At 37.0% G+C, this 24,086-nt stretch overlaps 1 protein-coding gene across 6 annotated transcripts in view; it reads left to right on the forward strand.

The window, feature by feature from the left end:
• The first annotated feature begins 470 nt into the window (after positions 1–470).
• SAP30 (Sin3A associated protein 30) overlaps positions 471–24,086 on the forward strand; it is a 42,512-nt gene continuing 18,896 nt past the window's right edge. For 4 of the 6 annotated variants that reach the window (XR_008713298.1, XM_055577672.1, XM_055577671.1 and 1 more), the window contains exons 1-3: positions 471–945; positions 2,417–2,542; positions 3,064–3,162. Coding sequence is in view for 5 of the 6 variants with exons in the window: in XM_055577672.1 (XP_055433647.1) it covers positions 559–945; positions 2,417–2,542; positions 3,064–3,162 (612 nt within the window). In the remaining variant the exon portion in view is untranslated. Of the gene's footprint in view, positions 946–2,416; positions 2,543–3,063; positions 3,163–5,183; positions 5,510–24,086 lie in introns of those variants that run through there. The other 2 variants (XM_055577668.1, XM_055577669.1) reach the window with 2 other exon arrangements.

Consider the following 24,086-nt stretch of genomic DNA (forward strand, 5'->3'; position numbering starts at 1 on the left):
ACATCACAACCCCCCTCCCAACCACACGCCCCTGTTTTCTCAATGTATTACCGAAAAAAAAAAAAAAAAAAAACAAACCAGCTCCGCCTCCGCGCGATGAATGCTGGGATAAGTAGTTCCCCTAAACCATGAAGCTCGATGTCAGACTGGAGCTCAGGTTGGCTTCCCAAAAGAGAACTACAATTCCCGTGGTGCCCTGCGGGCAGAATGGAAGGGGCGGAACGGCAAGGGCGCAACGCGCTTGCGCAGATCGAGGGCCGAAGGGAGGCGGAGGTATTGAGGTCCAACTGCTGAGGAGTCTCCATGTGACAGAGAGCGGCGTCCCAGCTCCAGGCGACGCCAGATTCCAGTTCCCGATCCCACGCCCCGTCCACTGACCCTGTGCCTGCAGATAGCAGCAGGCCGGGGCCCCGTGGTCTTGGCCGGAGGACCCTGGCTCAGAGTTAATAGTCTCCGCCAAGCAGGTGCGAGGGACCGCCGAGACCCCCTGCATCTCCAGAGAGGCAGGCGGCGCGGAGAGCAAGGCTTCTGTCATCGCGGCGCTGCGAGTGCGGGAACATGAACGGCTTCACTCCCGAGGACATGAGCCGCGGTGGGGACGCGGCCGCCGCTGTGGCCGCCGTGGTCGCCGCTGCTGCCGCCGCCGCGTCAGCCGGGAACGGGGCTGGGGCTGGCGCCGGGGCCGAGGTGCCGGGTGCAGGGGCAGTCTCGGCGGCGGGGCCGCCGGGAGCGGCAGGGCCGGGCCCCGGGCAGCTGTGCTGTCTGCGCGAGGACGGCGAGCGGTGCGGCCGGGCGGCGGGCAACGCCAGCTTCAGCAAGAGGATCCAGAAGAGCATCTCCCAGAAGAAGGTGAAGATCGAGTTGGATAAGAGCGTAAGTGACGGCGGTACGAATCTGCTCTGCCCGCCCCCCGGGGCGCTCGGGGAGAGGAGCAGACGCGTGTCGGTGAGGGTGCGGGAGCCCCAGACCTGGGTGCCTCGCGAGCCCGTTCCGGGGTCCCTAGTAGGAAGCAAACAACAAAGTGCTGCAACTCGGCCCGCCGTCCGCAGTAGACACTCTCGCGCCCCCCGGACCCGCTCCCGCGCCCCCACCCCTTAGGGCCCCCACTCCTCCTCTGAGGGGGTCGGTAGTGAAACAAAGGGGGCGGCCGCGCCGAGAACCCAGAGTAGCTGTTCTGCAACCCACGGCTCCTTCTGGAACCGAGGCACCTTCTTTGTTTTGTTGCCCGAGCGGGTCGCTTCCCCGGTCCAGGAGTGGAGTTCAGCCAGGACCGGACGCTGCGGGCGATTAGGACCCTGTCTCGGGTCCCGCGGGTGCGGGGTAGGGGACCCCCGGCTGCGAGCCGCGCGGCCGTGTCATCATCTAGGGCAGCTGCTCAAGACGTGGGGAACGGGCAGCCGCTGCGGGTTAGCAGCCCTCCGTTTGGCAGCCATCAGGGTTTCTTTCTTCGTCCTTTCGCAGGTCTGTTCCTCAGACCATCTAGGAGGTTTTTAGAAACCACCGTTTCCACTTTTACGAACCCTGGGGAGCGGTAATAAATCACAAGATGTGAGAACCAGCACACGTCCTGCATCTTCTTAACTTGCACTTTAGCTCAAAGTTTAATGTGAAAGCCTGTTAGCTCACTCCTCAATTTTTTTTTTTTTTTCAAGAAGTAACTGCTGATGTATAAAACCCAGTATTTCAGAGGCTGCCGTACAGCTCTCAGAACTATGTAATTAACGTTTTTGAGAACTTTATTTGGGATACTTTCTGCCTATTCAGTTAGTTCCTCAGTTCTGTTCTTGAGAAACTTTCCAGATATACTTGAATCATTTCACATTGTTTTGGTTGGAAAAACGTATTATACATAAATGCTTTTATTTAATGCTCATGAAAGTTCATAATTCAAATTTGAATTTAGTAAGGATGTGAAATCAATTATTTGTCAAAAGTGGATGGTTTTATGTCTGGATTATAATTTGAGGATTAAGTTAGATTAGGAAGCATTCACTATGGTATTAATATTTTTAAATGCTCTTTTAAGTAAAGAAAATACTACCAAATAGCAAAATTGTGGCCAGCATCTTTTTTCTCTTGTTTAAAAAACCGGCAAAGCTGAACTAATCTAGTTCACCATCGCTGCAATTTGATGACAGAATCCAGAGCGTAGGAATTTCTCATTCTCTGCTTCTCTCCCTTCCATTACTGGCACTTCTCCCCACCCCACCCCCCAGTCCTCTTTAACAATATTGCTAGACATGATATGTTTTAACTGGGTTCAGGACTTAAGAGTAGGAAGAAACGTGCGTTGTCTTAATAATGGCCTGTTACTAATGTTTATATTTTTAATAATTCACCGTAACTATGTATTTTACTAATACATAGACACATTTTCCTGTAATCATAAGTTGTCTGTGAAACTTTTCTGTTTCAGGCAAGACATCTTTACATTTGTGATTATCATAAAAACTTAATTCAGAGTGTGCGAAACAGAAGAAAGAGAAAAGGGAGTGATGATGATGGAGGAGATTCACCTGTTCAAGATGTTGATACTCCGGAGGTAGGTGAAAGCTTTGTAAGTTAAATGTAAAACTTCTGAAAGTTTTATTTAAAAAATACAAACAAATTCTAAAAATACTTGAAGCATTTGAAAACTCTAAAAATGAAAGCAAAATTAAATATAGCCAGTTAACATGCAGTTATGCAGTTTGACTTGTTATGGCTTCAATTGATAAATTTTTTTTTTTACTTTTTAAAAAATTTACTTATTTTTTAATTGAAGGATAATTACAGAATTTTGTTGTTTCCTGTCAAACTTCAACATGAATCAGCCATAGGTGTACATATGTCCCCTCCCTCTTGAACCTCCCTACTCAACTGACAACTCTTATAGTCCCCAGTCTTTAATAATCATCCTCAAAAGATTGAAGCGTTTAATGCATTTTTAGTTTTGATTATTTAAAAGCCTTTTAGAATAATGGAATTAAATTTTCACTGTGTTGAAGTTGAAATGTTTTTTATAGCAAATATTAGTCATTAGCAAATGATATGAACTAACTCATATACATTAATTTTTTCTAGGTTGATTTATATCAATTACAGGTGAATACACTTAGGAGATACAAAAGACACTTCAAACTTCCAACCAGACCGGGACTTAATAAAGCACAGCTTGTTGAGGTATATATAAGTTTTAAACTATTTAACCTTTAATACAAAAAAAGTCATTAAATGCTAATGATATTAATTTAGTATATATAACAATACATTTTAGTTAGAAAAATCAAAGTTAATAAAATCTATTGTGGAAGAATCTAGTTGCCTAGAAATGTTTGTCTACCACTTAGGAAATTCCTTTATATAATGATTACTCAGTAGATTATATGCAGTTTTCTAAGCATCTTCTAATACTGATTTTCAGAAATAGTAAGTAAAAGGTTTTTTTTATTCTCTCTCTAGAAACCTGTTTCTTTTAAAATTTTATTTTACTCAGTAAACACTTATTGAGCACCTAATTGAGGCATAATAGTAAATTAATAAGCTTTGATGTCTTTGTTAGAATTTTTTTGAAGTTTTTGTTGGAATAGATTTTACAGATAAACCTCTGAACAGTATTCCTGTAACTTGCTGATTTAACTATTTCAGAACTTGTTCTTGTTGATGTTAGTTTGTTTTATGTGAAGCATCCCTGTTTTTATGACTAGAAAACACAAAGACTTTTATCCAAGCTTTTACTTATAGGTTCTTGAATATAGGACTTGCAGTCCTTCAGTGAATTTTGAAAAGTTGAGTGCTTGTGTTCTCAGGAAATAATAGAGCCAAGAAATCTGTGTGTCATATTAAGATATCTATAGATTTATATGTTTATACTCCTATCATGTTTAAAATAAAAATGCTTAACCTACTTGACAGACTATAAATAAATATGTAAATCAGTTTTCTCATATTCTTCAGCTTGAATTTAGAAAACTAACATTTTATAAAATGTCCATATTGAATAACATAGGTGAATAGAAGGTACACTTTTTTAGCAGAATGCTTTTTAACATTAAAGCTTTAGCCAGAATTTCTTCTTTCCTTCTTGTTTAGACAACAACAATCTAATTTTTCTTTAAATTTGATTTAAAAGGTCAAGTCCTTTTCAAGTTGTATGGTACATTAATATAACATAAACATATTTCCTGCCATGATAAATTATTAATATGTTGATATATAAACAGATACATAGTGAAGGTGCTTTTATTTTGGGACAAATGACAACCTAAGAACTGGTTATTTTAAATGTTATATTTAAATGTATATTTTTTTAAATGCAGAAGTCAAACCTGATGTTTTTGATAATCTGATCTTCTTTTAAAGATCTGTTTTCTTATTTAGAAATGAGAAATCCAAATAGTATGAGTGTTATAACTTAGTCAGAAATGCAGATATTTATAAACAATTCCAGAGTTGAGTGACCAGCCTCCGTAAGTCTCTTATCTTTTTTTTAAGAAGTTTTATCTTCTAGAATCTAAATATGCATTTCAGTGCCCCAGTTTAGTCTAATATACTTCTACTGGTAGTTGCAGTGCATGTGTTACACAAGCAGAATGAAAAGGCAAGAAGGCAGGTAGACATTCTTCAGTGGACATCCTTTCCCTTCTCATTTCTCATCCATAATTTTTATATAGAAAAAATTTCAGGGAATCTTAACAAAGAATATTTCCAATGAATGAATGAATGTTAAGTCATAGCAAACATATTTGTAAGATAATTCTTGGTTTGTTTCTATTGTACCAAAACTTTTCTGACTTAATGGTGGTTCTTTTTCCATAAGAAAAACCATAAACCATTATATGATGCATGTGGACTCTTAACATTCTGTTTTATTTCATTGATATTTGAAGTTTACAAGTAAAAGTATTTAATTCTTGATCTATGTCTCAGCTATAAAATTTAAAAGAAAGTGCAGTACACATTCTGATTAATATATACTTAATTGAGTGGGCTAAGGGGTCTTTTGAAATTACACTATCTCTTGTTCATAACATCTTATTCTTATATGCTTTTTGTCCTGTTGGTATTTTGTTAAATACAATTTATTTTTGAAAGGAAATAGCTCTTACCACACTTTTTCTTTTGATGACAGTGTTTTTTTTTACCTAGTTTATAAAATCTATTAATATCTATAATTTAATTTCCTCAATTTTTTTTCTTTATAGATAGTTGGTTGCCACTTTAGGTCTATTCCAGTGAATGAAAAAGACACCTTAACATATTTCATCTACTCAGTGAAGAATGACAAGAACAAGTCAGATCTCAAGGTTGATAGTAGTGTTCACTAGGAGAGATGGAATTAAAACTTGGATGTTCAGATGTTAAGACTGCTTACTGCTTTTTCACGTGTAGAAATGTTCCTTGTGTATTTTTTCTACAGAGGATTTTCTCTGGTTTTATTTTCTTTGTTTTGACTCTAATTAGTTGGAAGCTCATGTACAATGAGCTTTCCTAGATTAAAAAATATTTTAAATAAAGGTTATTACTATTATAGTTGCTTCAGTGTATTTATTTTGTGGAACTTGATTTTTATTTTAAACTGACTTTTAGGGAACAGTATTAATTGAAATTTTAATTTGAAGATCACTTTATTATCTTTTTTCCCTTTTTTTAGTTCTGAGAAACTAACAAAAGTAATAGATGTTGCCCATTTGCTCTCTCTGGGGCAATCTGATTTGGAATTAAGGATATCCTAAATAGTATTATTTTTTAAGTGCTTTTTAGTACTAACAAGTTCGAAATAGCAGGAAGAACAAATAGTTTGATGCCTACTTCCTTCCAAAGAAGAGTTAATGTGTCAGCAAAGGTAAATGCAGTGCTGAAAGTTGAAATCTGAATGTAGAATTAAATAGTTTGTCATTTCTTTAAATTTTGTTTTAGTGAAAAAGTATTTACATGGCACAAATATAGAAAGAACCTCTGAACTGCCCCTTAATTTTCAGTCATGTTCTGTACTGTTTACAATGCAAATTAAAACTAATAAGTTGGAGAGATTGAGAATTTATCAAGATCTTTAAATTTTGGTCATACATAGCTCTGACTTGATTTCTGTTTTATTTAGTTTTATATTTCATTCTCTGTTAGTTTTCTCTTATATATTTTTACCTCTTCTTTTCATGAGATTGTAGTATTTAGCCAAAGGCTTACAGTTACAAATCAAATTTATAGCTTGTGACATCAGAACAAAACATGTAGTGCAGATTTTAGGATGCAAATGCATGAGCCCATTAATGCAGCTCAGGATATCTCAAAGTCAACATTTGGTCCTGATAATTCTTTATTGTGGGAGGCTGTCCTGTGTGTTTTAGGTTTGGTGGCGTCACTGGAATCCACATACTAATGCAGTAGAGCTCTAAAGGTAATAACTAAAAATATCCCTAGACATTGTCAAATGGCTCTGGGGGACAAAATCACCCCTGCTTGGGAACCACTATATAGATAAGTTTAAAGAACATCTTAGTTCCACAGAAGGTGAGTCTGTGTATTTCTAAGTGTTCTGAGTGTACTGACAGCTAGAAAATATGGTGAACAGTAACACCATACTGGTGTTTAGGCCATTTAAAGATTTACTTGCAATTTTATTTATGAGCTAGAGGCTGTAATAATTAGTATATAGAAACCACTTGTTTCTAGTACTCCAGAAATCTCCATGAGAAGTTTTTTCTTAGCTGTATGAAGATAAACCAACCACACAGCTACAAAATGTGGTGGTTTGTTTGAAAAAAGTCTTACTTCTATGTTGTATATTTTTGCATAAATCTATAAAAAATTTCTTTTTCAGTAGAAACTTGACTGTAGGCTTAAATTTTATGAAATAAGCTTGAAATTTTGATCATATATAGCTCTGACTTGATTTCTGTTTTACCTTCTTTTATATTTTATTCTCTGTCAGTTTTCTCTTAAATATTTTTACCTCTTCTTATGAAAAAAGCTTGAAGCTATTTGCTGACATTAAAATCCATGTTTATGAATATAACCTTTGCCTCTCAATCTTAGTTTCATACAATTGCTTGCATAAAATGTAGTTGTATAAGAAAGTGAAATAATGAGAGTTGAGTGTTGATTTAGCCAATGAAATTAAATTTTGTTAGAGCAATTTAAACATGAAAAACAGAACTTAAGAGCCTCCCCCTCAAAGACAAGAGACTCAAGAAGCTGCAAAGTAAAACTTTTACATAGAAATTTTAATTCTTACTGAGTTTTTAAAATTATGAGTTCTATGGAAATCTTTATTGTACTTATCTGTATCTGAACAAGAAAAAGTAAATGGAAACTCATATCTCTGAAAGGATATGGATTACGTTTAATGTTAGAACATCAGGAAAAGAATCAAAATTTGACTGCTGTTGGGGTAGAATGTGTGGCAGGAGTTCAAGAAATTGTTTGGTAACTACCCTTCACGGAATTATTTAGGTAAAGGCTAAAAATTAATGTCTGAAATATATTTCTTTAAGAAAGTAAGCTCTATTATTTCTAAATAAAGGTTTTTTTTTTTTTAGTTGAAATGTACATGATATACAATTAATCACTTTATACAGTTTGGTAGTATTTAGTTTATTCACATCTTCAAGGGTCACAGCCTTGTGGTGAAGGGACTTGTGTAACTTAATGAAGCTATAAGCCATGCCATGTAGGGTCACCCAAGATGGATGGGTCATAGTGGAGAGTTCTGACAAAATGCTGCTCCTTGGAAGGAAAGGTATGTCAAACCTAGACACCATATTAAAAAGCAAAGACATCACTTTGCTGACAAAGATCAGTATAGTCAAAGCTATGGTTTTTCCAGTAGCCATATATGCATGTGAAAGTTGAACTATAAAGAAGGCTGAGTGCTGAAGAATTGATTCTTTTGAATTGTGGTGTTGGAGAAGACTCGTGAGAGTCTGTTGGACTGCAAGCAGATCAAACCAGTCAGTCCTCAAGGAAATCAACCCTGGATATTCATTGGAAGGACTGATGCTGAAGCTCTAATATTTTGGCCACCTGATGCAAAGAACGAACTCATTGGAAAGACCCCTATGCTTGGACAGATTGAAGGCCAAAGGAGAAGAGGGCGGCAGAGGATAAGATGGTTCAATAATATCACCAACTCTATGGACATGAATTTGAGCAAACTCCAGGAGATAGTGAAGGACCGGGAAGCCTGGTGTGCTGCAGTCCATGGAGTTGCAGGGTGGGACGTGATTTAGCAACTGAAAATATCAACAAAGTGTGTTCACAACGTTGTGCAACCACCAGCTCTAATTTAAAATTTTTTCATCACCCCATAGAAACACCCACAAGTAATTACTCCCAATTCCACCTCTTCCCATCCCCTGATAACCTTTAATCTTTTTGTATCTATGGATTTGCCTGTTATGGTATATCATGTAAAAGGAATCATATAACACATGTCCTTTTGTGTGGATTTTTCTTTTACTTAAGATGTTTTCAAGGTTTATCCAAAATGCAGCATATATTAGTACTTTGCTCCTTTTTATGGCTGAATGACATTCCAATGTGTGTGTGTATGTGTGTGTGACAATTTGTTTTTCCAGTCATCCATTAATGAATATTTAGACATTTTGATTTCCACCTTTGGCTATTATGACTAATGCTACTATAAACATTTGTGTACAAGTTGTGTGGGCATGTCTTTATTTCTCTTGGGTATATGTCTAGGAGTGGAGTTGCCTAGTTACATGGTAATGCTGTAACATTTTGAAGAACCTCCAAACTTTTCCATAGTGGCTGTATTAACAACTATTTCTCGAAATTGCTAATGCCTGTATTTCCTTTTTTTTTTTTTTTAATTAAAGCTGTCCTAATGGGTGTTAGGGAGAAGGCAATGGCACCCCACTCCAGTACTGTTGCCCGGAAAATCCCATGGACGGAGGAGCCTGGTAGGCTGTAGTCCATGGTGTCGTGAAGAGTCAGACACGACTGAGCAACTTCACTTTCACTTTCCACTTTTAAGCATTGGAGAAGGAAATGGCAACCCACTCCAGTGTTCTTGCCTGGAGAATCCCATGGACGGAGAAGCCTGGTAGGCTGCAGTCCATGGGGTCGCACAGAGTCGGACACGACTGAAGCGACTTAGCAGCAGCAGCAGCAATGGGTGTTAAGTGATAGCATTGTGGTTTTGATTTGTATTTTTTTCAGTTCCTTTTTTCATTTTTAAATTGGGTTGTTTGTTTTTGTTGTTCAGTTGTAGGAATTCTTTATTCTAGGTATTAACTCTATATGTGATATATGATTTACAAATATTTTCTCTCATTCTGTAGATTGCCTTTTCACATTTTTGATAATGTTCTTTGATGCAAAAATGTTTTAAGTTTTTATTTAGTATAATTAATTTTTTTTCTTTTGTTTTCTCATACTTTTGGTGTCAAGCCTAAGAATCTATTGCCAAATCCAAGGTTATAAAGATAAGTCCCTATTTTTTTTCTAGGAATTTTATAATTTGGGCTCTTAAATGTAGGTTGTTGACCCATTTTGAGTCAATTTATGTATATATGGAGTGAGGTAGAGTTCCAGCTTCATTGTTTTGAATGAGGTTATCCGGTTTTGCAGCACTGTTGGTTGAAGAGACTGTTCTCCACTGAATGGTCTTGGCAGCCTTGTCGAAAATCAATTTGCATAGATATTTGGGTTTATTTCTATATTTTCAGTTCTATTTTAGGCTGTATTTCTATTAGGCCAGTATTATATATATATATATATTTTTTTTTTGACTATTGTAACTGTGTAGTAAGTTTTGAAATCAGGAAATGTGAGTCCTCCTACTTTTTTTTTTTTCACTACACTCAGTCACAAGTCTTGTCCGACTCTTTGCAGCCCCATAAACTGCAGCCAGGCTCCTCTGTCTTTCACTATCTCCTGGAGTCTGCTCAAACTCATGTCCATTGAGTCAGTGATGCCATCCAACCATCTCATCCTCTGTCATCCCCTTCTCCTCTGCCCTCAATCTTTCCTAGCATCAGGGTCTTTTCCAATGAGTTGGCTCTTTGCATCGGGTGGCCAAAGCATTGGAGCATCAGCTTCACCATCAGTCTTTCCAATAAATATTCAGGGTTGATTTCCTTTTTGGATTGACTGGTTTGATCTCCTTGAAGTCTAACAGATTCTCAAGAGTCTTCTCCAGCACCACAATTCAAAAGGATCAATTCTTTATGGTCCAACTCTCACATGAGTACATGACTGCTTTGTCAGCAAAGTGATGTGTCTGCTTTTTAATATGCTGTCTAGGTTTGTCATAGCTTTTCTTCCAAGGAGCAAGAATCTTTTGATTTCATGGCTGCAGTCATCATCTGCAGTGATTTTGGAGCCCAAGAAAATAAAATCTGACACAGTTTGTACTTTCCCCCATCTATTTGCCATGAAGTGATGGGACTGGATGCCATGATCTTAGTTTTTTGAATGTTGAGTTTTAAGCCAGCTTTTTCACTCTCCTCTTTTGCCTTCATCAAGAGGCTCTTTCCTCTTCGCTTTCTGCCATTAGAGTGGTATGATCTGCATATCCAAGGTTGTTGGTATTCTTCCCGGTAGACTTGATTCCAGCTTGTGATTCATCCAGCCCAGTATGTCACAGGATGTTCTCTAAATAGCAGTTAAATAAGTAAGGTGACTATATACAGCATTGATGTACTCCTTTCCCAGTTTTGAACCAGTCTGTTGTTCGATGTCTGGTTCTGTTTCCTCTTGTCCTGCATACAGGTTTCTCAGGAGACAGGTAAGGTGGTTTGGTATTCCCATCTCTTTAACAATGTTTCAGTTTGTTGTGATCCACACAGTCAAAGGCTTTAGCGTAGTCAATGAAGCAGAAGTAGATGTTTTTCTGGAATTCTCTTGCTTTTTCTATGATCCAACAGATGTTGGCAGTTTGATCTCTGGTTCTGCTGCCTTTTCTAAATCCAACTCGTACTTCTGGAAGTTCTCAGTTCATGTACTGTTGAAACCTAGCTTAAAGTATTTTGAGAATTACTTTGCTAGCTTATGAAATGAGCACAATTTGTGTGGAAGTTTGAACATTCTTTGGCATTGCCTGTTTTTGGCAATGAAATGAAAACTGACATTTTCCAGTCTTGTGCTCACTGCTAAGTTTTCCAAATATGCTGGGATATTGAGTACAGCACTTTCATAGCATCCTCTTTTAGGATTTAAAATAGCTAAGCTGGATTCCATCACCTCCACTAGCTTTGTTCGTAGTAATGCTTCCTAAGGCCCACTTGACTTCACACTCCAGGATGTCTGGTTCTAGGTGAATGACCACACGATCATGGTTATGTGGGTCATTAAGATCTTTTTTGTATAGTTCTTCTGTGTATTCTTGCCACCTCTTCTTAATATCTTCTGCTTCTGTTAGATCCTTGCTGTATCTGACCTTTATTGTGCCCATCTTTGCATGAGACATTTCCTTGGTATCTCCAGTTTTCTTGAAGAGATATCTAGTCTTTCCCATCCTGTGGTTTTCCTCTATTTCTTTGCATTGTTCACTTAAGAAGGCTTTCTTATCTCTCCCTGCTATTCTCCAGAACGCTGCATTCAGTTGGGTATATCTCTCCCTTTCTCCTTTGCCTTTCACTTCTCTTCCTTTCTCAGCTATTTGTAAGGCCTTCTCAGACAATCACTTGGCATTCTTGCATTTCTTTTTCTTGGGGAAGGTTTTGGTCACTGCCTCCTGTACAGTGTTAAGAACCTCTGTCCATAGTCCTTCAGGCACTGTCTGTCAGATCTGATCTTTTGAATCTATTCATCACCTCTGTTGTATAATTATAAGAGATTTGATTTAAGTTATACCTGAATGGTCTAGTGGTTTTCCCTTCCTTCAATTTAAATCTGAATTTTTCAATAAGAAGTTCATGATCTGAGCCACAGTCTGTTCCAGGTCTTGTTTTAGCTGACTGTATAGAGGGCTTCCATCTTCAGCTTCAAAGAATATAATCAATTTGACTTTGGTATTGACCATTTGTTAATATCCATGTGTAGAGTCTTCTCTTGTGTTGTTGGAAGAGAGTGTTTGCTATGACCAGAGCATTTTGGCGAATTACTGTTCGCCTTTGCCCTCCTTCATTTTGTACTCCAAGGCCAAACGTGCCTGTTACTCTAGGTATTTCTTGACTTCCTACTTTTGCATTCCAATCCCCTCTAATGAAAAGGACATCTTTTTTTTGGTGTTAGTTCTAGAAGGTTTTATAGGCCTTTATAGAACTGTTTGACTTCAGCTTCTTTGGCATTAGTGGTTGGGACATAGACTTGGATTACTGTGATGTTGAATGATTTGCTTGGAAATGAACCGAGATCATTGTGTCATTTTTGAGATTTCACCCAAAGTAGTGCATTTCGGACTCTTGTTGACTATGAGAGCTGCTCCATTTCTTTCATGCCCACAGTAGTAGATATAATGGTCATCTGAATTGAATTTGTCCATTCCCATTCGTTTTTAGTACACCAATTCCTAGTCCAGTTTACCTTGATTCATGGACCTAACATTCTTGGTTCCTATGCAGTATTGATCTTTACAACATCAGACTTTACTTTCAGCATCAGGCACGTCCGCAATGGACTATAGTTTCCGCTTTGGCCCAGCCTCTTCATTCTTTCTGGAGCTCTTTCTCTGCTCTTTCCCAGTAGCATATTGGACACCTACTGACCTCAGTGACTCATCTTCTGGTGTCGCATCTTTTTGGCTATTCCATACTGCTCATGGGTTTCTCGAGGCAAGACTATTGAACTGGTTTGCCATTCCCTTCTCCAGGTTTTTCAATATGGTTTAGGATACTTGGAGACCCTTGCGGTTACATATGAATTAGAAGACTAGTTTTTCTATTTCTGCCCCCTCCAAAAGACCATAGACTTTTGATGAGGATTGTACTGTCTCTGTAGATCACTTGATAATTGCCATCTTAAAAATTTTAAGTATTTCAATCCATGAATATGGAATGTCTTTCCGTTAATTTTCAGTTCAGTTCAGTCACTCAGTCGTGTCCGATTCCTTGTGACCCCATGAATCACAGCACGCCAGGCCTCCCTGTCCATCACCAACTCCCGGAGTTTACCCAAACTCATGTCCATCGAGTCGGTGATGCCATCCAGCCATCTCATCCTCTGTCGTCCCCTTCTCCTCCTGCCCCCAATCCCTCCCAGCATTAGGGTCTTTTCCAATGAGTCAACTCTTTGCATGAGGTGGACAAAGTATTGGAGTTTCAGCTTCAGCATCAGTCCTTCCAATGAACACCAGGACTTATCTCCTTTAGAATGGACTGGTTGGATCTCCCCGCAGTCTAAGGGACTCTCAAGAGTCTTCTCCAACACCACAGTTCAAAAGCATCAATTCTTCGGTGCTCAGCTTTCTTCACAGTCCAACTCTCACATCCATATATGACCACTGGAAAAACCATAGCCTTGACTAGACAGACCTTTGTTGGCAAAGTAATGTCTCTGCTTTTTAACATGCTGTCTAGGTTTGTCATAGCTTTTCTTCCCAGGAGCAAGCATCTTTTAATTTCATGGCTGCGGTCATCATCTGCAGTGATTTTGGAGCCCAAAAAACTAAAGTCTGACACTGTTTCCACTGTTTCCCCATCTATTTAGGTCTTCTTTAATTTCTTTCTGTAATGTTTTCTAGTTTCCAGTGGGCAAGTCTTTTACCCCTTGGTTAAATTTATTCATGATATTTTATTCTTTTGATGAAATTATAAGTGGAAATGTTTTCTCAATATCTTATTTTGCATTATTCATTACTCGTGTATAGAAAACTGATAGTGTGTGTTGACCCTGCAGTTGTCCTGAATTCATTTATGAGCTCTAGTAGTATTTTAGTGGATTTTATGAGATTTTCTATCTACAAAATCATGTTATCTTTAAGTAGAGATAATTTTACTTCTTTTTAATTTGATGCCTTTTATTTATTTTTCTTGCAAAATTGCTCTGGCTAGGATTTATAGTACAATATTGAATAGGAATGATGAAAGTAGGCATCTGTGTCTTGTTCTTTTCCTTATGAAGACAGTTTTCAGTCTTTTACCAATGAGTATAATATTAACTGTGGGTATATCATAAATGCTCTTTGTTTTATAAGGAAAGTTTCCTTCTATTCTTAGTTTCCTGTTTTTATCATGAAAGGGTATTGAATTCAGACAAATATTTTTTCTATATATATTGAAGTACTCATGTGCTTTCTTCCTTTGTTTTATTAATGTAATGTATTGCATTAAATTATTTTCTTTTGTTGAATCACCCTATCATTCCTGGGGAAAATATCACTTGGTATATAATACTTATATTATGTTGTTGGGTTTGGTTTGTCACTATTTTGTTGAAGACTTTTTGCATCTGTATTCATAAGGGATATGAATATAGCTATCATAGGTTTGTAGTTTCTTCTACTGTTTTTATCTCACTTTACTATTAGGATAATGCTAGCCTCATAGAATGTGTTAGAAAATGTTGCCTCTTTTGGTTTTTGGAAAAATTTAAATAGGATTGACATTAATTGATCTTTAAAAGTTTGATTGAAGTCACTAGTGACCATCTGGTCTGGGACATTTCTGTGATGGAAAATTTTTTATTATTGATAGAATCCCTTTACTTATTATAAGGTAGATGAGGTTTTCTATTTGTTCTTGAGTCAGCTTTGGTAATTATGTGTTTCTAGGAATTTGTCTGTTTCATCTAGATTAGACAGTTTGTTATCATACATTTGTTCATACTGTTCACTTATACTACTTTTACTTTCTGTAAGGTTGCTAATAATGCCCTTGCTTCCTCCCCCAACCCCACCCCGTGCTGAGGCAAAGAAGACTTCTAAGGAAATTCTGAGGGAAGGAAGGAGATTTCTCAGTGAAAGAAGATTTCTGAGGGAATTTTGAAGGAAGTAAGCAGATTTCTGAGGGAAAGAAGGAAATAATGAGGGAATTCTAAAGAAAAGGAGATTTCTGAGGAAATTGTGTGGGAAAGAAGATTTCTGAGGGACTGAAGGAGATTTCTCAAGGGAAAAAAGGGTTCAGAGGTAAAACATGACAGAACCTAGGACTTTCTGAGGTAAAATCTGACAAAAAGAAGAGGGTTCAGAGGTAAAATCTGACAACCTAGAGTGTTCTGAGGTAAAATCTGACAAGCTTAAGACATTCTGAGATAAAATCTGACAGAAACTAGAGTCTGCTGAGGTAAAATCTGACAGAAACTTGATGCTTCTGAGGTAAAATCAGATAGAACCTAAAGAGTACTGAGGAAAATCTGACAGAACCTAGAGAGTTTTGAGATAGAATTAGACAAAACCTAGAGATTGAATCATCGAAAAAACAAGAGTTCCAGAAAAACATCTGCTTTATTGACTATGACCAGGCCTTTGACTGTGTGGATCACAATAAACTGTGGAAAATTCTAAAAGAAATGGGAATATCAGACCACGTGACCTGACTCTTGAGAAATCTGTATGCAGATCAGGAAGCAACAGTTAGAACTGGACATGGAACAACAGACTGGTTCTAAATTGGGAAAGGAGTAGTCAAGGCTGTATAATGTCACCCTGCTCATTTAACTTATATACAGAGTACATCATGAAAAATGCTGGGCTGGACAAAGCACAAGCTGGAATCATGATTGCCGGGAGAAATATCAATAACCTCAGATATCCAGATAACACCACCCTTATGGCAGAAAGTGGAAAACTACTAAAGAGCCTCTTGATGAAAGTGAAAGAGGAGAGTGAAAAAGTTGGCTTAAAACTCCACATTCAGAAAACTAAGATCATGGCATCTGGTCCCATCACTTCGTGGCAAATAGATGGGGAAACAGTGGCAGACTTTATTTTTGGGAGCTCCCAAATGACCGCATATGGTGACTGCAGCCATGAAATTAAAAGACGCTTGTTCCTTGGAAGAAAAGTTATGATCAACCTGCTGCTGCTGCTGCTGCTAAGTTGCTTCAGTCATGTCTGACTCTGTGCGACCCCATAGACGGCAGCCCACCAGGCTCCTCTGTCCCTGGGATTCTCCAAGCAAGGACACTGGAGTGGGCATGACCAATCTAGACAGCATATTAAAAAGCAGAGACAGCACTTTGCCAACAAAGGTTTGTCTAGTCAAAGCTATGATTTTTCTAGTAGTCATGTATGGATGTGAGAGTTAGAGCGCCAAAGAATTGATGCTTTTGAACTGTGGTGTTGGAGAAGACTCTTTAGAGTCCCTTGGACTGCAAGGAGATCCAACTAGTCCATCCTAAAGGATATCAGTCCTGAATATTCATTGGAAGTACTGATGCTGAAACTGAAACTCCAGTACTTTGGCCACCTATTATGAAGAACTGACTCATTTGAAAAGACCTTGATGCTGGGAAAGTTTGAAGGTGGGAGGAAAAGGGGATAATAGTGAATGAGATGGTTGGATGGCATCGCCTATTCAATGAACATGAGTTTGAGTAAACTCCAGTTGTTGGTGATGGACAGGGAAACCCGGTGTGCTGCAGTCCATGGGGTCACAAAGAGTCAGACACAACTGAGCGACTGAACTGAATTGAAAGGTTTCTGACATAAAATCTGATGTTTCTGAGGTAAAATCTGACAGAACCTAAAGGGTTCTGAGGTAAAATCTGACAGAACCTAAAGGGTTCTGAGGTAAAATCTGACAGAACCTAGAGGGTTCTGAAGTAGACTGTGACAGAAACTAGAGGGATATGAGGTAAACTCTGACAGAACCTAGGACATTCTTAGGTAAACTGACAGAACCGAAAGGTAAAAGGTAAAAATCTGACATAACCTAGAATGTTCTGAGGTAAAATCTGACAAGCCTAGGACATTTTGAGTAAAATCCAGTAGAACTTAGGACGTTCTCAGGTAATACCTGACAGAAACTAGAAGATTCTGAGGTAAAATCTGACAGAAACTGGAGGGTTCTGAAGTAAAATCTCAGAAAACCTAGAGGATTCTGAGGTAAAATCTGACAGAACCTAGGACGCTCTGAGTTAAAATCTTCCAGAAACTAGAGGGTTCTGTGCTAAAGTCTGACAGAAACCATATGGTTCTAGGTAAAATCTATCAGAAGCCACAGGGTTCTGAGGTAAAATATAACAGAAACTGGAGGGTTCTTAGGTAAATTTTGACAGAAACTAGAGGGTTCTGAGGTAAAAATCTGACAGATCCTAGAGGGTTCTCAGGTAAAATCTGACAGAAAGTAGAGGGTTCTGAGGCAAATCATGAGAGAACATATCCCAAGTTAGAGAGGTGTGAGGTAATATATAACAAAACCATAGGATTCTGAAGTAAAATCTGACAGAATCTAGAGACTTCTGAACTCAATCTGATAGAAAAAGAAGGTTTCTCAAAAACCTGACACAAACTACTGCTTCTAAGGTAAAAAATCTATGAGAAATTAAGAAGTTCTGAGTTAAAATGACCTAAATAAGGAGGTCATGAGGGATTTTTGTATGATTTCTGAGGGTAAGGAGGAGATTTCTGAGGCTTTTTTTGTGGGAATGGAGGTTATTTCTGAGGAGTTTCTATGTGAACGTGGGAGATTTCTTAAGTTATTCTGAAGAAAAGACAGAGATATCTGAGAGAAAGTAGGAAATACCTGAGAGATAGTTAGATATTTCTCAGGGAAAGGTGTTTTCTCAGGGAATTTTGCAGAAATTCTGTATATTTCTGAGATAATTCTGAGATTAAGGAACAGATTTCTGAGGGAATTCTCAGAGATAGAAAGACATTTCTTCAGGAATTCTGTGGGAAAGCAGGATATTTCTGAGGGAAAGAAGGAGATTTCTGATGGAAATAAGATTTCTTTAAGGAATTCTGAGGGAAAGAAGATTCCTGAGATAATTCTGAAGTTAAAAAAAATCTGATTTCTGAGGGAGTTCTGAGACAAAGAAGATTTCTGATGGAATCTGAAGGCAAGGAAGAGATTTTGAAGATTCCTGAGAGAAGGAATTTTAGAAGGGTTTCTGAGAGAAGGTGGGTGAGTGGAATTGTGCTTGAAGGAGAGTATGATAGAGCTCTGAGAAAATGAGGTTGAGAGGAAATTCTCAGAAAATGAGATTTAGAGGGTATTCTGTAAGAAGTGTAATGCCCCTGCTTTTATTTGTAATTTAGTTATATGTGCTTTCTCTCTCCTTTTTTTCAGTAGTGTTGCTAAGATTTATCAATTTTGTTTATTTTTTATTTGAGGTTGTTGAATATTGTTTTTACATTTTCTATTTCATTTATATCTGCTCTAATTTTTTTTAATTTTCTTTCTTCCACTGGTTTTGGATTAAGTGTGCTCTTCTTTTTCTAGTGTTAAAGTGCAAAATTCAGTTGATTTGAGATCTTTCTTCTTTATTAATGTATATGTTTGCAGCTATAAATTTCCCACTGAGGTCCTCTTTTGCTGCATCCCATAAGTTTGGTATGTTTTATTTTTATTTTCATTCATGCTTAAATTATTTTCTAATTTTTCTCTGCTTTTCTTCTTTGATTCACTGTTGTTAAGGATGCATTTGTGGATTTCCACATATTTGTTGATTTTCCTGTTTTTCTTCTGTTATTGATTTCTAGCTTCATCCCATTATAGTTCGAGAAAATAGCTTGTATGATTTCAATTTTTTTAATTTACGGAAAAGTGTTTTATGTGCTAACATAAATATGCTTCAGTCTATCCTTAAGAATCTTCCATGTACACTTGAGTAGAATGTGTATTCTGTTATCATTGGATGAAGTGTTTTGTATATGTCTGTTAGGTTTAGTTGGTTTAGAGTATTGTTCAAATCCCCTATTTCCTTTTTAATTTTCTGTCTAGATGTCTTTCCATTATTTAAAGTAAGGAATTGAGGTCTCCAACTATTATTGTAGAACTGTCTTTTTCTCCTTTAACTTCTGTTAGTTTCCTTCATATATTTTCTGGCTCTGTTGTTTGGTGTGTATATATTTGTAATATTAAAATCTTATTGTAGCTTGACCCTTTATTTAACTACAAAATGTCTCTTGTACAATTTTTTTAACTTAAAATCTATATTGTTTGATATTAGTATGGCCAGACCAGCTGTCTTTACTGCTATTTACATGGATTTGCATAGCTTTGATAGCAAAATTTAGATTATGATCTAGGCAAGTGATAGTGGTTCAAAAATAAATTTTTGTCATGTTATTGCTTATTCATTTATCTTAAGTTAGTTTAAAAGTGTCAAGAAATGTCTTACATATGTATATCTATTTTTTTCAAATGTGTGTACTATTTACTATAGAATTCATTTTTTTGAGATCATAAAATTGCTTATATTTATTTGTAGCTAAAAGCTGATACTATAAACTTTAGTTTACTGTATGTGTCATGTCCCAGTTACATTTATAGTCTACATGCTGCTGCTGCTGCTAAGTCGCTTCAGTCGTGTCCGACTCTGTGCGACCCCATAGATGGCAGCCTACCAGGCTCCTCCATCCATGGGATTTTCCAGGCAAGAGTACTGGAGTGGGGTGCCATTGCCTTCATAGTCAACTATAGTTCTCAAATAATAATCATAGGAATTGCTACTGGATTATCATATGTTTGTGTGCATGTGTATTGTGTGTACATCTCCTTTAATGTATATTTTAAATGGACATCAAGTCAGTTTTATATCCATAATACCCAACAGACTTATATTTTGACTTCTAAGACTCTAGAAACATAGATCACATATACTTTTTTCATTTAAAATTTACTATAGGTCTTTATTTGTAAAATTCTGAGAGTATATTGGCTACATGTGTGCCATGCATTGCTTTCCAGTTATACCACTATACAAAAATGAGAACATTTTGGTGATATAATTTTATAGAAGTAAATTGAGGGAGCTAATTCAATGTCAATTTACTATACTTTTAAAATATCAGATTCTTTTTAATTCTTTGAGAAAAAAATTTAGGTATAAGCTGTTAATGCAATATGATTTAGAAATATATGAATTTGATAATTTTTTTCCTTTTGTGAAAATTATTTTAAAGCCCATAGTGTTTACTGACAGATTATTTACATTTTAGAAGCACCTGCCATAATACTTTGCTAAAACAATTTATTATTAAAAGAATTCCTGTGTATCTATGAGCAATTATAAGGAAGTTAAAGTTGCAGAATAATCTGTGAACGTTCTTACCTGTCCTTCTCTCCCTTTGAGAATTGTTGCTCATTGTTTTATTTCTCCATATTGCTTCCAATCTTTAATAATCCTCTAGGATTAGTACTTAATCCCAGCAAACAAAAAAAGCAAAGCATCCCTATACATTATGATGAGGAAAAGAAAAATTTCATCAAGAAGAGATGAGATATTAGTAAGTATTACCAACAACCATCAACTTTGTGCTCAGCACCATGGAATTTATAGTGAGAACAAAAATATAGAAAGTCAAAGATAAATTGTTATTGTTATTCAGTAAGCATTTAGCATATATAAACTATATGAAATGTACAGTCGTATGTCTCATACAAGTAAGTTTGCTTTCCTGAAAAGGAAATAGATTAGATGATGCTATTAAGTAAAGCAGAGGTTAAGACTTGAGTTCTAGAGGAAGACTGGCCATATTCAAAACCTGGCTCTACTGCTCTGATAATGTAATTCTGGATGAACCACTTAATCTCTAAGCCTTGCCATTTTTGTCCATAGAGTAGGGATGATGGTAGTAGTACATACTTCATTCAGTTGAAAGATGGTGTTAGTATATTTTCTTTTTTTTTTTTTTTTAAATTTTATTTTTAGACTTTACATAACTGTATTAGTTTTGCCAAATATCAAAATGAATCCACCACAGGTATACATGTGTTCCCCATCCCAAACCCCCCTCCCTCCTCCCTTCCCATTCCATCCCTCTGGGTCGTCCCAGTGCACCAGCCCCAAGCATCCAGTATCGTGCTTCGAACCTAGACTGGCAACTCGTTTCATACATGATATTTTACATGTTTCAATGCCATTCTCCCAAATCTTCCCACCCTCTCCCTCTCTCACAGAGTCCATAAGACTGTTCTATACATCAGTGTCTCTTTTGCTGTCTCGTACACAGGGTTATTGTTACCATCTTTCTAAATTCCATATATATGCGTTAGTATACTGTATTGGTGTTTTTCTTTCTGGCTTACTTCACTCTGTATAATAGGCTCCAGTTTCATCCACCTCATTAGAACTGATTCAAATATATTCTTTTTAATGGCTGAATAATACTCCATTGTGTATATGTACCACAGCTTTCTTATCCACTCATCTGCTGATGGACATCTAGGTTGCTTCCATGTCCTGGCTATTATAAACAGTGCTGCGATGAACATTGGGGTACACGTGTCTCTTTCCCTTCTGGTTTCCTCAGTGTGTATGCCCAGCAGTGGGATTGCTGGATCATAAGGCAGGTCTATTTCCAGTTTTTAAAGGAATCTCCACACTGTTCTCCATAGTGGCTGCACTAGCTTGCATTCCCACCAACAGTGCAAGAGGGTTCCCTTCTCTCCACACCCTCTCCAGCATTCATTACCTGCAGACTTTTGGATCGCAGCCATTCTGACTGGTGTGAAATGGTACCTCATAGTGGTTTTGATTTGCATTTCTCTGATAATGAGTGATGTTGAGCATCTTTTCATGTGTTTGTTAGCCATCTGTATGTCTTCTTTGGAGAAATGTCTGTTTAGTTCTTTGGCCCATTTTTTGATTGGGTCATTTATTTTTCTGGAGTTGAGCTGTAGGAGTTGCTTGTATATTCTTGAGATTAGTTGTTTGTCAGTTGCTTCATTTGCTATTATCTTCTCCCATTCTGAAGGCTGTCTTTTCACCTTGCTAATAGTTTCCTTTGATGTGCAGAAGCTTTTAAGGTTAATTAGGTCCCATTTGTTTATTTTTGCTTTTATTTCCAATATTCTGGGAGGTGGGTCATAGAGGATCCTGCTGTGATGTATGTCAGAGAGTGTTTTGCCTATGTTCTCCTCTAGAAGTTTTATAGTTTCTGGTCTTATGTTTAGATCTTTAATCCATTTTGAGTTTATTTTTGTGTATGGTGTTAGAAAATGTTCTAGTTTCATTCTTTTACAAGTGGTTGACCAGATTTCCCAGCACCACTTGTTAAAGAGATTGCCTTTACTCCATTGTATATTCTTGCCTCCTTTGTCAAAGATAAGGTGTCCATATGTGCGTGGATTTATCTCTGGGCTTTCTATTTTGTTCCATTGATCTATATTTCTGTCTTTGTGCCAGTACCATACTGTCTTGATAACTGTGGCTTTGTAGTAGAGCCTGAAGTCAGGTAGGTTGATTCCTCCAGTTCCATTCTTCTTTCTCAAGATCGCTTTGGCTATTCGAGGTTTTTTGTATTTCCATACAAATTGTGAAATTATTTGTTCGAGCTCTGTGAAGAATGCTGTTGGTAGCTTGATAGGGATTGCATTGAATCTATAGATTGCTTTGGGTAGTATACTCATTTTCACTATATTGATTCTTCCAATCCATGAACATGGTATATTTCTCCATCTGTTAGTGTCCTCTTTGATTTCTTTCACCAGTGTTTTATAGTTTTCTATATATAGGTCTTTAGTTTCTTTAGGTAGATATATTCCTAAGTATTTTATTCTTTCCGTTGCAATGGTGAATGGAATTGTTTCCTTAATTTCTCTTTCTGTTTTCTCATTATTAGTGCAGAAATAAATGCAAAAGAAACAAAAGAGACCATAGCAAAAATCAACAAAGCCAAAAGCTGGTTCTTTGAAAGGATAAATAAAATTGACAAACCATTAGCCAGACTCATCAAGAAACAAAGGGAGAAAAATCAAATCAATAAAATTAGAAATGAAAATGGAGAGATCACAACAGACAACACAGAAATACAAAGGATCATAAGAGACTACTATCAACAATTATATGCCAATAAAATGGACAACGAGGAAGAAATGGACAAATTCTTAGAAAAGTACAACTTTCCAAAACTCGACCAGGAAGAAATAGAAAATCTTAACAGACCCATCACAAGCACGGAAATTGAAACAGTAATCAAAAATCTTCCAGCAAACAAAAGCCCAGGTCCAGATGGCTTCACAGCTGAATTCTACCAAAAATTTAGAGAAGAGCTAACACCTATCCTGCTCAAACTCTTCCAGAAAATTTCAGAGGATGGTAAACTTCCAAACTCATTCTATGAGGCCACCATCACCCTAATACCAAAACCTGACAAAGATCCCACAAAAAAAGAAAACTACAGGCCAATATCACTGATGAGCATAGATGCAAAAATCCTTAACAAAATTCTAGCAATCAGAATCCAACAACACATTAAAAAGATCATACACCATGACCAAGTGGGCTTTATCCCAGGGATGCAAGGATTCTTCAATATCCGCAAATCAATCAATGTAATACACCACATTAACAAATTGAAAAATAAAAACCATATGATTATCTCAATAGATGCAGAGAAAGCCTTTGACAAAATTCAACATCCATTTATGATCAAAACTCTCCAGAAAGCAGGAATAGAAGGAACATACCTCAACATAATAAAAGCTATATATGACAAACCCACAGCAAACATTATCCTCAATGGTGAAAAATTGAAAGCATTTCCTTTAAAGTCAGGAACAAGACAAGGGTGCCCACTTTCACCATTACTACTCAACATAGTTTTGGAAGTTTTGGCCACAGCAATCAGAACAGAAAAAGAAATAAAAGGAATCCAAATTGGAAAAGAAGAAGTAAAGCTCTCACTGTTTGCAGATGACATGATCCTCTACATAGAAAACCCTAAAGACTCCACCAGAAAATTACTAGAACTAATCAATGACTATAGTAAAGTTGCAGGATATAAAATCAACACCCAGTACATTTTTAATAAAATGTTAGACATCTTGTAGCTAAAAGCTATGGAAAAAAATATCTATTCATTAAATAATTGGATGAAATGTTTGCTTTTAAAAACATGTTGACCAAGTTAGAGACTGTTGCATAAGTTGTGTGAACATTCATGTTTTTACCTTTATTTGCTAATTTATAAGAAACAATGTGTGCTTTGTTTTTTATTACAAAATATTACAATGTGTGCTTTTTTTTAATTATAGAAACAATGTAATGCATTTGTTTCTAAAAGAATGTAATATAATTGGATATTACAAGTTATT

The sequence above is a fragment of the Bubalus kerabau genome, chromosome 4 (genome assembly GCF_029407905.1).
Source record: "Bubalus kerabau isolate K-KA32 ecotype Philippines breed swamp buffalo chromosome 4, PCC_UOA_SB_1v2, whole genome shotgun sequence".
Lineage (NCBI taxonomy): Eukaryota > Metazoa > Chordata > Mammalia > Artiodactyla > Bovidae > Bubalus > Bubalus kerabau.